Source organism: Mus musculus, chromosome 5, assembly GCF_000001635.26.
Source record: "Mus musculus strain C57BL/6J chromosome 5, GRCm38.p6 C57BL/6J".
NCBI classification, from domain to species: domain Eukaryota; kingdom Metazoa; phylum Chordata; class Mammalia; order Rodentia; family Muridae; genus Mus; species Mus musculus.
Window position 1 is genome coordinate 92,602,325 of NC_000071.6, and position 13,256 is coordinate 92,615,580.

Below are 13,256 nucleotides of genomic sequence, written 5' to 3' on the forward strand. Positions count from 1 at the left end.
GGGTGTGCAGCAACACGCGTGGCGAGAGAGAGAGAGAGAGAGAGAGAGAGAGAGAGAGAGAGAGAGAGAGAGAGGAAGAGAGAGAGAGAGAGGAAGAGAGAGAGAGAGAGAGAGAGGAAGAGAGAGAGAGAGAGAGAGAGGAAGAGAGAGAGAGAGAGAGGAAGAGAGAGAGAGAGAGAGAGAGAGAGCGCCAGAGCCTGTAACTCCCCACTGGAAACGGGAGAGAATTTCGAGTTTGAGGCAGCCTGGGGTACGGAAAGACTTCTAGGCTAGTCTAGAACCTTTTTTTAAAAAAAAGAGTGTAGGAGGTCCCAGAGGTAAAGGCGAACAAGATTGGCGGAGGTGGTGGGCCTTTATGTAGAGATTTGAGAAAGCTGGGGATGGATTGGAGCTTCCCCTAAGCCCCTGCGCCCTCCCCACGATCCTTACTCTCTCCACCCCTAATTGTGCTAACCGTCCAGTGAGAGCCTTCTCCGGCCTCAGAGCTCCGGGCGCCCATCTCCTGGCTCGGAGCTGTGCGTAACCGGGCTCTTCTGGCGTGGGATAAAGTGGAGCGGGACCAGGTGTGGAAGGGCCGGCAGCGGTGATGGGAGTGGGCGAGAGCCGGGTTGCGGGGCGGGGCGAGCGGGGCGGGAGGCGGGGCCAGGAAAATTCGCGGCGGCCGTGGAAGGCTGGGCTGGCGGCCAAGAACCTTAAAAGGATGGGGCGGGCGGGGTGGGTGTGGCCGTTCGGGTGAGCGGAGCCCTGCACTGGGGCTCGTAGTCTCCCTCAGCCTCTCTCAGCCATGGGCGCCGTCTGGTCAGCCCTGCTGGTCGGCGGGGGTCTAGCTGGAGCGCTCATCCTGTGGCTGCTGCGGGGAGACTCTGGGGCCCCGGGGAAAGACGGGGTTGCGGAGCCGCCGCAGAAGGGCGCACCTCCTGGGGAGGCTGCGGCCCCGGGAGACGGTCCGGGTGGTGGTGGCAGTGGCGGCCTGAGCCCTGAACCTTCCGATCGGGAGCTGGTCTCCAAAGCAGGTATTCTTCCTCCCCTCGAGCTAGTTGTTTTGAAGTTCTCCGGGGAAGGGGAAACGAAAGGCACTTGGAGCCATGCGGGTGGGTTCTGGTGGACCACCTTCCCCGACCTCGGACTGAACCTTCTTCAGCCCTCATCGCGTTCTGGGGTTGTCCTGTCCTGGAGAGGCCACGCGGGTCCTCCAGAGGCCGCGCCCAGCTTCTGCCGCCTCAGCGGGCACAGGCTCCTCCGCCTGGCCGCACTTGGAGCAGTGTACGAGGATGGCTTGGGGGGGGGGGGGCATCTCACAACTCTTCAGTTCCTGCTGAAGCTGAGAGGGACATCTTCTGAGTCCCAGTCGCTGACATACCACACCCCTCCTTAGATCTGGGGCTTATGAACACTCACTTCCTACTATCTGGGCAGCTTTTTCAGGAAAGTAAAATTCAGCTTAGACTTAGGTCATGAAGGCCACTGTAGCTGAGGCTTTGTGCTGGCGTGTGAACAAGTGGTGGCCTACTAGGGAATCGAACTCTGATGAGAATTGTCACCTAAGTTTAAATCTACATTTTAGAGACCCTGCATCAGGCAATCAGTGTGCACTGGCACAAACCCTTACCTCCTGTGCCCTTTGCCCAGCTGCCTGGCAGAACTTATTTTTAGTGGTGGTCATTTGTAGCTACTACGTGAAAATCTTTCCCACGGCTGGGTTTTGATAAAAGGTTCTTCAGAAAATTAGGACTCCAGAGTAATATTTGCTGACATCTCACTTTGAAGGTCATCATTAAAAAGAGGCAAACATGTAGCGCAGAGTTCTCCTAACCCCTGCTGATTTATGGTTTTAGGGCGGTCAGGCTTCTAGGAGAGGTCGCCAGGAATGAAGCCAGGGTTTTAGAGAACTTGGATAGTATACTTTTAAGAATAGTTTTTATAACTGTATGTACTTATTAAGGAGGGTGGGTGGGATGGGAAAATCTTGTGCTTGTTGAAGACATTACTTTTCCCTCAAGCCCTCCCCACCCCCACCACACCCCCCCCCCCCAGCTCCACTCAGTCTTGTTCTCGGTTTTCTTCACACTGACTGCTATGCTTTCCAGTTAGCTGGAGCTGGCCCGTCTTGTATTCACTGCCAGGGAGTTCAGGTGTACTCTCAGGTGCAGGGTAGCCATGTAATCCTTTGTTCTATAGAAGCCACCAGCATGTGAGGCTGGGCCTTGTGCTAAGCTCCTGCCCCAACCCTTGGACAGCATTTTTTTTTCTTCTTTTCTTTAAATGACAGGAGCCAAGTGACTTAACTTTGGATACCTGCCAACATGGTCTGGACTGTGGGAGACTTTGCAACTTGCCACTTCATTCTCTCTCATGGTGTGTGCTGAGACTCCCCAAGTGTGCTTTTGATCGTTGGCTCTACATGTGTGCTCTTAGAGCAGTGTTGGGAATGTTCAAATAGGTACTTGCTTTTTTTAAAACAGAGCCTTGAACTGTACATAGAAATAAAGACAAGAGCAAAAGTTTTCTGCGTCTTCCTTTGTGAACCACCTAATGTTACTGCCCTTTCCTTTCTTAGAGCATCTTCGAGAAAGCAACGGACATTTGATTTCTGAGAGCAAAGATCTTGGTAACCTGCCGGAAGCACAGCGGCTGCAGAATGTTGGAGCAGACTGGGTCAATGCCAGAGAGTTTGTTCCTGTTGGGAAGATTCCAGACACACACTCCAGGGCCGACTCTGAAGCGGCAAGAAATCAAAGCCCAGGATCTCATGGAGGAGAATGGAGACTCCCCAAAGGACAAGAAACAGCTGTCAAAGTAGCTGGCAGTGTGGCCGCAAAGCTGCCCTCCAGCAGCCTGCTTGTGGACAGAGCTAAAGCAGTCAGTCAGGACCAGGCAGGCCACGAGGACTGGGAAGTGGTGTCTAGGCACTCATCTTGGGGGAGTGTTGGTTTGGGTGGCAGTCTTGAGGCTTCTAGGTTAAGTCTAAATCAGAGAATGGACGACAGCACAAACAGTCTTGTGGGAGGAAGAGGCTGGGAAGTAGATGGGAAAGTGGCATCTCTGAAACCTCAACAGGTCAGCATCCAGTTCCAGGTGCACTACACCACAAACACCGATGTGCAGTTCATTGCAGTGACTGGAGACCATGAGAGCCTTGGGAGATGGAACACATACATCCCACTCCACTACTGCAAAGACGGGCTCTGGTCTCATTCTGTCTTCCTGCCTGCAGACACAGTGGTGGAGTGGAAGTTCGTGTTGGTAGAGAATAAGGAAGTTACTCGTTGGGAAGAATGCAGCAATAGATTCCTGCAGACTGGCCATGAGGATAAAGTGGTTCATGGGTGGTGGGGGATTCACTGACTCAGTTTTCAGAGCATCCAAGAGGCTGCAGCAGAATGTGGACAAGGCTAAGGCTTTAGAGCGCACTGCATAGCTTAAAGTAAAGGCGGTGTGATTCCAATTGTAGCCATCAGGGCTCTTTCAGATTTGCTAGTGTGGCTTTTGTCCAAAATGTAGGAAGATGTATGCCTGCAGATAATGCTTCCTGTAAGCTGGCACTTGTCCCTTATTGTATTGACTGGTTTGTGCTGACACATCAGGACTTGAGGAATTGATCATCCTGGGTAGTTGCATCTTGGGTAGTACACCTGAGGTATGGACTACATATGGGCAAGGAGCAACTAAGCAACTGCACGGGTACAAGGTAGAGCGCCCTTAGCAGCTCTTAGACTAGAAAGACTACAATAAGCCCCATCAAACACAGCTAAAGCAACACTGTTTACATCATACGGAACTGTGACCAGTAAGGATCGGAGTGAAACTCTAGACTTCCTGTTAGTTTTTATTCCATTTTAACTGCTGAGGATAGGCGAGACATTAGCAAGTACGCCTTTGTCTTAGTGGCTGAAAGCCTATTCAGAGGTGGTCACCCAGGAAGCAGAGCATGAGGGATTGAGGTGTGAGATGCTGAGGTGGTTTGAAGGGCTCCTTGAGGACTGGGAGTAACAGGTCTGAGTCTGGTACATCCCTCCTTTACCCACAGTGCCCTGGTTGGACCATCTCTGCTCACTGCTCCACCTCATTCCTACATGGGGTCAACAAATGGGCTGCCCCAGAGGCATCTTTTCCATCTGTTAACTCTTCACTCTCCTTACATACCAGCGAGTGAAATTCTCTATAGGACCATACTGAAGAATGTCTTTGCGCTGAGAAGAAATAATTAAGCTTTAAGTTATAACTGAATAAATAAATACTGAGTTTTAATATCTTTATTCAATGTCTCATTTGTTTCAATTTTAGCACTTGAACCTAGGTATAAAGGAGCTATATTTTACATAAAGAGAAAAGCAAGCCTCAAGTTATAGCAGATACCATAGGGAGAGTCTTGTCCCTCCCTCAGGGAGTTTTAAATGCTTTTTTTTTTTTTTTTAGAAAGTCTTAAATATTTTTTAAAACTTTGCTTAGAAGGGACTTTTTGAGGCGGAGTTTCTTGTAGCACAGGCTAACCCCAAAATTCACTCTCGGCCTTGGTGTTTTCAGACAGGGTGGGCCAGACTGGCCTGCGACTCCCTAGATACCTAAGGACGACCATCAACAGCTGCTTTTCCTACTTCTACCTTCCAAATGCACAAGTGAAATGAGTTTTCATGTGTTAACAGTCTATATTATCTATCAGCTAAGGCAGGTATTTTATTCCGTCTAAGATGCCCTGTGCTGACAAAAGCCTAGATTCACCTGAAAGCAGCATTAGAAGGTTTGCTTGGAAGCTTTGCGGCTCTCAGCATTTTTGAGGTGAAATCCATGCATTCTGCTTATGTATCGCACAATGAGATCCACAGAAGGCACTGGTCATTACGTCACAAAGCTAATTAAAACAGTTTAAATAGAAGTCTCTAGAATTCTATTTACAGTTACCTGATGAAATTAAAGTTAACCTCTCATTAAAGCCCATTGACTTAAGAAACAAATCATGCTACGTATATACACTTACATCATTTATAATTAAATGCACATCGATTGTAATCATCATTTGAAGTTAGGTGTGCTTTAGAGTGATAACTTTGTTGTTGACAGTTTTCCCTGAGAGAGCAACTACACCCACCTCAGGGCCCCTGCTGCCTGTGGTGTCAGTCAGCACTATCAGGTCTTCTGGGCAGTATCTGCCCTCCATGTAGAGTTCCCCAGACCCCCTTCTGCCTGTGGTGCCTCCTTGAGGGCCCTCTCCATCCTTGTCATCTATTCTGTGGGAAGAAAATAACTTGAGGAAAAATGGCAAATTCAGTATTAACACTCTGACCTGAAGGTAGCCCACAGTTCTCTATCCATGTCCATTCCACCTGTGGGAACTGGTCAGGTGACCATCCCTAGAGGTGAAAGGTGAGGGGCGTGGGGCTGCAACAAGGCCTCCAGCTAAGCAGCTGTGTCTCCATGACCCCTGCCATATTGTCTCTGATGTTTCGGAACAAGTGAAACTCTTGTGTGTCTGCTCTTGCCTCAGTGTATTTAGTTTGCATATAAATTTTATTAAAATTTAATTAAGGTAGACTGTATTCAATGTAGAAGTTAAAGAGTAACAAAGTATTTTCTTTCTTTAGTTTTATGCAAGAGAAGAGATTTCTAAGTTTGGATTGGGGGCACCAAGGTTTTGTTGATTATTGATATTGACAGAACAGTGAGCGCAAGGTCACTAATAAAGCCTGGTGTTTGTCCAGCATGCTGGAGTTTGTCCTTCTGTTCTTGGCTCTGCGCCTCTTACACCATCTGAACACGTTCCCCCACTCCTGAAACCCAGAATTTGTTAAAGCAGGGGGAAAAATTAACTCTGCTATCTTAGAACCAGTAAAATAATTTAAAACAATTATACCAACATGCTAGCATTAGCATAAATTAATATATTATAATATATGAATACTCTCAAATCTAACTGGTAATGTTACAAGTTTTACTGTGAGAGCATTCAGGAAGTTTATTTCAAAATAGAGTATACAGGTCAGGGTATCTTTTATTAAAATTCACATAAAAAGAAAAAAGTTCACAGGGCACTAATTATAAGTAACACCACAATTAATCGGGTGTCAGCCCTCTGTAGAGAGCGGGCAAGCAACGCATCATTTTAGTAACATTTTTTCCTGGTCTTTCACTTTCTGAATCCTCTTTTCTTGATTTCTGATCATTGAAGACATTGCTGAAATATCAATAAAACAAAGTTAGATTGTAAAGTCAACTCAGGTTTGAAACCCCTTCACACTCCTCTTCAAGGATGAGCTGTTAGCCTGCAGGTCAGACCCTGAGACGCATTAAGACTTCAATGCAGCGCCCTTTTGTAACAACTGTAACAGCCTCCTGGAAGCGGGACAGATAACAGGGATATAAGCCAAGCACCTCAGGAGGGTCCCAGAGGGAAGCCGCCTGTCCTTCCATCTCTGGGACCAAACTTGATTACTGCAAGTAGTTTGGGGAATTTCTCTGTGCTCTTGTGCGCATGCACACAATAGGTGTATGGTTTTGGCTTCTGCTTGAGCTGGGGACTCAACCCACACTCCTGCACATGCTAGGCTCTCTCTCTCTCTCTCTTTTTATATATATTTTTATTAGGTGTTTTCTTTATTTACATTTCAAATGCTATCCCAAAAGTCCCCCATACCCTCCCCCACTCCCCTACCCACCCACTCTCACTTCATGACCCTGATGTTCCCCTGTACTGGGGCATATAAAGTTTGCAAGACCAAGGGGCCTCTCTTCCCAATGATGGCTGACTAGGCCATCTTCTGCTACATAGGCAGCTAGAGACACGAGCTCCAGGGTACTGGTTAGTTCATATTGTTGTTCCACCTATAGGGTTGCAGATCCCTTCAGCTCCTTGGGTACTTTCTCTAGCTCCTCCATTGGGGGCTAGGCAGTCTCTTAATATCAAGCTCTACCTACAGCCCTGTAGTTTAAATTTTGATAAATTCTGTCCAAAAAACTCCAAAAATATTTGTTCAGACCTCAAGCACCATCTTGCCAGGCATTGCATCTGGCCCAAGGCACTGTTCCTATTAAACAGATGCCGCATGTCTTCCATATAGACACCGCTGGGATGGCATAAGCAGGAGGGACTTAGAAAGTGTGGGTGTAAGTGGGACCAAAAACCAATCTATGTTTTTTTTTAAAAAAAAAAAAAAGAAAAAGAAAACCCAAAACTCACAATAATATGAGCAGTGCAAAATGTTTTCTCACTGCTCAGAGAGAGCTGGGCTAACACAATTTACTTGAGATTTTCTTAAACAGTAAAGTGATGTACAAAGTGTGTTAAAGGATATTGACTTTAGCATCAGAAATTGCAAGGATCAAGCCTCAGCTATCCCGTTCACTATGTGACATGGGACTTACTGTGTCATCAGGCCCCACACTCCCATGCTGCTGTGAAGGCGGCATGAAGACGAATAACAGTGAGTGAGTTCTTAGTGGATGCCACTGAGTATTAGTAACATGCTTACATTCATTGTTCAAATGTTTGTTGTTAGAAAAATATTTCTTGTGTGTGCACGCATGTATATATCTTTCTGTGAGTTTCCCCCCTATTGCTGGGGACTGAACCCAGGGCTTTCGTTAGCTAGGCAAGTACTCTATCACTGAGCTAACTCCCCAGACTGCTCTGTATACTGTACCTTGGTTCTTCAGCTGTAAATCTTCTACCAGGGTTTGCAAACTTTCCAGTCTGTTCTGCAGTTTTTGGCATGTTTTTCCTGTTGTTTCTAATGACGGAGACTGTGAATCTATTAGAAAATTGCTTAGATGTGATATTAAAAGTCTATTCAATATTTATTTTGTAAATCTTCAAATGACAAGTCAAACAACTTTTCTTATGAAAAATTTAAAACACTATTTTAAAATAAAAATGTTTCCCACTTAAATAGAGCAATACTAGCTTATTTGGTTTTGTTTGAAATCAATTTGATTTACTATGATTCAATTACATAGTATTAAACAAACTCATGGGAAGAAGTTAGCGATAGACTATATGGGTCAGCTAGACACCAAACCTGAGTAGTTTCTAATTGGGGGCTTCTCGGTGTGTGCCTGTCACCTGGGTGTGGATGGTCTATGTGGTGGGAAAGGGCTGTATGCATGCTGACACAGCATAATGACCCTACAATGCTATGGCAGCAACTGACAAGGGCCCAGAGGCACGAAAGCTGTCTCTACTAAGTGTGTGAAGTTCTGTCAGTTTCTGAAAATACTTGGCTAGCAAATGGATCTCAGCCCCCAACTAGATGAATAATTTTGAAAACATTTTTATTGACTTACTTTTTATTCCAAAGTACCTTTTCATTGTAAATTAAAGATAATTGTCTAAATGTTTTTCAGTTCAAGAGGATGAGCAGCAGTATCTTAGAACAAATCTTAAGACTTCTTCAAAGTTAGGATAGATTAGGAATCTTTGAACAAAAGTAATATGTAGCATGATGCGTGGTGAGGACCTGCGAATGGGGGACGTGCCCTATCCCTGTGCAGTTACAGGCACTGCCGCTCCTCTCGCCATCACTCTGGACCGGTCACAGCTGATTCTTACGCGTGTGTGCTGAGTTTGCTTTCTTTCACATGGGCTATTACGATGTAGCCACAGACGGGGTATCGCGATGCGGTCATGAACTGGGTAATTAGGTAGCCATGGAGAGCTTGTGGTTTACTATGTATGGAGAGAAGGCTTTGGACTTTGGAGACCTGCTTTCTGTGGCCTGACTAAGGCCACAAAGAGCTTAGAATCAAAAGATTCAGAGTATATTGCAGATAACAGTAAAGAGTAACATGTACTCAAATAGGATTAGGTTCTGATTTTTATACTTTTTTAGGATCTAGAAATATGTATGGCATAGAATACCAAAAGACTAAGATGTTTTGACTATGACCCAACACCTTGTGCAGCTTATTTCTTATCAACGGGAATGATGGGCTGGTTTTGGTCACTGCTGTATAGAATGGAAGACATTTCAAGTACAATTCGACCTATATGCAACTCACATATTTTAAGGCACTTAGTCCAAATCAAATTATTTTTTTAATTTTTTTTATAAAACAAAAGCTGAACTTAAAAATTTTGATGAAATTTTTAATGAGTTTGTATAGCAGACATTTATACTTGAAAAGATGTTGGCTGAAGGAAAATCCTACTTTAACTGAGCAAGAATGGAAAGTCTCAGCACTTAGACACAAAGTATTATAAAAATTATTAAACCAACAAATAACAGCAACAAAAAAACAAGAAAAAGATTCGATGTTCATGTCACAAAAGTGTAAAAGTGTATTTATATACAATAGTTAAGCTTTTATTATACTAAGGCATGAGTGTGTATATGCTGTAATAGCTGTCTAATTTAAACACCATATTACTTAATAGCACCAACTTCAGGCTACATATGGGCAGTGTGTGCAGAATCCTACAATCCCCTGGATTAAGAAAAAATATAAGATACAATTTCCTAACACATGAAACTCAAGAAGAACGAAGACCAAAGTGTGGACACTTTGCCCCTTCTTAGAATTGGGAACAAAACACCCATGGAAGGAGTTACAGAGACACAGTTTGGAGCTGAGACGAAAGGATGGACCATCTAGAGACTGCCATATCCGGGGATCCATCCCATAATCAGCTTCCAAACGCTGACACCATTGCATATACTAGCAAGATTTTGCTGAAAGGACCCAGATATAGCTGTCTCTTGTGAGACTATGCTGGGGCCTAGCAAACACAGAAGTAGATGCTCACGGTCAGCTATTGGATGGATCACAGGGCCCCCAATGGAGGAGCTAGAGAAAGTAACCAAGGAGCTAAAGAGATCTGCAACCCTATAGGTGGAACAACAATATGAACTAACCAGTACCCCGGAGCTCTTGACTCTAGCTGCATATGTATCAGAAGATGGCCTAGTCGGCCATCAGTGGAAAGAGAGGCCCATTGGTCGTGCAAACTTTATCTGCCTCAGTACAGGGGAACGCCAGGGCCAAGAAGTGGGAGTGGGGGAGTGGGGGAGTGGGTGGGGAGCGGGTGGGGAACTTTTGGGATAGCATTGGAAATGTAAATGAAATAAATACCTAATAAAAAAAGAAAGAAAGAAACCAGCCAACCCCATTGGCAATACCGGGTCCTTCTTACCTTTTGCAGAGGTGGGTGAATGAATAGGCTTGGTAGAGCGATACTGTGGTGTGGAGTTCACGGACTCCTCAGCTGAGCTAGTCAGGAGGGAGTGCACCGGAGACTTCTTAGGAGAAGAACTGAAGGAACGAGAAGCTGACATTTTCCCAGATGGACTTGCTAAAATTGCGTAAGGACAAAGGTAAAAAAAAAATTAGTTAAAAACAGTGCACTGCACTTAATAAAGAAACACCCCCAATGACAGGGTTGGGAGGAAAATACCTAAAGTTTCTGGTTAGAACTTTAAATAGTTATGTCCTAAAAAGGGTTGTACCTTATATGATAAGTTAATCTTAGTTAACTAGATTGAGAGACTGCTAGAAAACTGGTAGAGTCCATTTCTGAGTTGTTTGTGTGGGAGGGAGTTTCTGAGACAAGTGGCATTGACATCAACAAACTGGACGAGGCAGGCCTCCCTTATACATGGGTAGGACTGGCCAGGGGCAAAGTCCGGCTGGAGCACACAGTGGTACGGAAAACTGGCCCATGGGTACTAGCTTAGTTCTGCATGGGTGGGTTTGGTTTGGATACTGCCGTTACCTGGAGACCCCAGGGCCCAGATTCTTCACCCTTGAGTGTACACTCTAGCAAGTCTCCAGGCCTCAGCCCCACACAGGGTGAAGCATTGCCTCTCTTGCTGAACCTTCAAAGATTCTTAGGCTAAGCAGTTGTTCTTCCCTGTTACTAACTTGCAGATGGCCTTTGTAGGACCCCCGCCTCTGATCATGTACATCAGTCTATAGTTATATAAGCATTTCATGGCTTGCTCCTCTGGTGAACCCTGCTGTAGGAATGAGAATGTACAGAATCGTGATATCCAGAGGTCTCACTTCAAATCAGATCCACTGACGGTTTGATCAAACTGATTTGGAATTGTCAAATCTCTTAGCTGTCTACAAATACAAACAAAAAGTGAATTTTGTCTAGAAGAAGGTAGTCTCGATCTAAGTCTGAATCCAGTATCATATAATAAAACCTAACTGGGGGTGTACGAAGAAAAGATGACATGGTAGAAAACCAAGAGGGGCTGCAGAGATGGCTCAGAGGTTAAGACTGCTCTTCCAGAGGTCCTGAGTTCAATTCTCAGCAATCACATGGTGGCTCACAACGATCTGTAATGGGATCCAATGCCCTCTTCTGGTGTGTCTGAAGACAGCGAGAGTGTACTCACATACATTAAATAAATCTTAAAAAAAAAAAAAAAAAAAAAAAAAGGAAAGAAACGAAAAAGAAAAAAAGAAAAAAGAAAACCAAGAGAAAAAAAATGTAACTAGGAGATTACTGGTACAGAGGGAGACCAGACAATGCAACTGAGACTTCCGCTGATTCAAACCACATGACTTCACACAGCAGATGTGTTCTACTCATAGAAAGAAAATGGCTAATTGGGTAAGAACTGCTAAAACAAGCAAGCAAACAAAAGGCAAAAATATCACAGCTACAACATTTAAATAGGTATCCATTAAATTTACAGCTGACTTCTTAGATATAGCAGAAACCCTGAGTGGGGAAAGTTACCCACATTACTAGAGTGGTGAAGAAATCCTGACCTGGAATTCTATACTCAGTAGTCCCTCAAAATGAAGATGAAATACACAATGTCAGGAACTGAGAAAATTTACCACCCTCAGACATACATTAAAAGCACTAAGTAAAATTATACTAGTTAGAAAGTAAAGAACCAAGATGTCAGCATATCAAGGTGAATATTGATTAAACAGGAAAATACAAATAACCTGTCCTAAGCCAGGTGTGGTGGCACACACCTTTAATCTGAGAGCTTGGGAAGCAGAAGCAAGTTGAACTCTGTGAGTTTGAGGCCAGCTTGGGCTTCATAAGAAACCTACCTCAAATAACAAAACAAAGCAAAACCAAACAAAACCCTATCTTGTATGGTTTTTGTCAGTTTGACACAACCTAGATTCATCTGAGGAAGGAACCACAGTTGAGAGAATGCCTCCATCAGACTGGCCTGTAGAAAAGCCTGTGGTGCATTTTCTTGATTGATGACTGATGTGGGAGGGCCTAGCTCACTGAGGGAGATGTCACCCCTGGAGAGTTGTGGGAAGCCGCCCCCACATTCGCCGTCACAAGATGGCGCTGACATCCTGTGTTCTAAGTTGGTAAACAAATAATCTGCGCATGAGCCAAGGGTATTTACGACTACTTGTACTCTGTTTTTCCCGTGAACGTCAGCTCGGCCATGGGCTGCAGCCAATCAGGGAGTGATGCGTCCTAGGCAATTGTTGTTCTCTTTAAAGAGGAAAGGGGTTTCGTTTTCTCGCTCTCTTGCTTCGCTCTCTCTTGCTTCTTACACTCTGGCCCCATAAGATGTAAGCAATAAAGCTTTGCCGTAGAAGATTCTGGTTGTTGTGTTCTTCCTGGCCGGTCGTGAGAACGCGTCGAATAACAATTGGTGCCGAATTCCGGGACGAGAAAAAAAAACTCGGGACTGGCGCAAGGAGGATCCCTCATTCCGGAACCAGAACTGCGGATCACGTTTATAAAGGTTCCCGTAACACAGACTGTTGAGAAGGATTCAACTGCCGAATTCAGAACTCATCAGCTGGGGAACGACGGTGATAAAGTGTTCCCATAAAACAGACTGTTGAGAAGGATTCAACTGCCGAATTCAGAACTCATCAGCTGGGGAACGACGGTGATAAAGGTTCCCGTAAAGCAGACTGTTAAGAAGGATTCAACTGTATGAATTCAGAACTTTTCAGCTGGGGAACGAGGTAAGTCTGATCTTGAACTTTCTAAGGAAATTCAAGACAGTCTATCAGAAGTAAAGTGGAAAATGGCTTTACAAGTTATGTTTGGCCTTGAATTTTTTCTAGTGTTAGAAGCCCTTTTGTTCCTTTTCACATGTTATATAGTGGTTAAGATAGGGCTGAAAATTCTAGAGGAAATTCAGGACAAGCTATCAGAAGTAAAGCGGGGAGAGAGAGTAGGAACAAAAAGGAAATATGGTACACAAAATAAGTATACAGGCCTTTCCAAGGGTCTTGAACCCGAGGAAAAGTTAAGGTTAGGTAGGAATACCTGGAGAGAGATTAGAAGAAAAAGAGGAAAAAGGGAAAAGAAGAAAGATCAA

At 44.8% G+C, this 13,256-nt stretch overlaps 2 protein-coding genes across 14 annotated transcripts in view; one reads left to right on the forward strand and one right to left on the reverse strand.

Annotated features, from left to right (window-relative positions):
- The first annotated feature begins 726 nt into the window (after nt 1-726).
- On the forward strand, nt 727-4,255 carry Stbd1 (starch binding domain 1). Its single transcript, NM_175096.3, has 2 exons — nt 727-1,013; nt 2,558-4,255. The coding sequence occupies exons 1-2, from the start codon at nt 785-787 to the stop codon at nt 3,343-3,345; spliced, it is 1,017 nt and encodes a 338-aa protein (NP_780305.1). The 5' UTR covers nt 727-784; the 3' UTR covers nt 3,346-4,255.
- A 1,657-nt stretch (nt 4,256-5,912) lies between these two features.
- Ccdc158 (coiled-coil domain containing 158) overlaps nt 5,913-13,256 on the reverse strand; it is a 67,236-nt gene continuing 59,892 nt past the window's right edge. For 7 of the 13 annotated variants that reach the window (XM_006534993.3, XM_006534996.3, XM_006534991.3 and 4 more), the window contains 3 exons: nt 10,121-10,279; nt 7,635-7,734; nt 5,969-6,169 (listed from right to left, as the gene is read on the reverse strand). In XM_006534993.3, the coding sequence (XP_006535056.1) occupies nt 6,049-6,169; nt 7,635-7,734; nt 10,121-10,279 (380 nt within the window). In that variant the 3' untranslated portion in view covers nt 5,969-6,048. Of the gene's footprint in view, nt 6,170-7,634; nt 7,757-10,120; nt 10,280-13,256 lie in introns of those variants that run through there. The other 6 variants (NM_177230.3, NM_001360018.1, XM_006534992.3 and 3 more) reach the window with 5 other exon arrangements.

Bases quoted from the DNA above. Each gene is read 5' to 3' on its own strand.
- Stbd1 (NM_175096.3), top strand. From the start codon at position 785: ATGGGCGCCGTCTGGTCAGCCCTGCTGGTCGGCGGGGGTCTAGCTGGA. The intron at 1,014-2,557 runs GTATTCTTCCTC...TTCCTTTCTTAG, and splicing joins GGAGCTGGTCTCCAAAGCAG to AGCATCTTCGAGAAAGCAAC.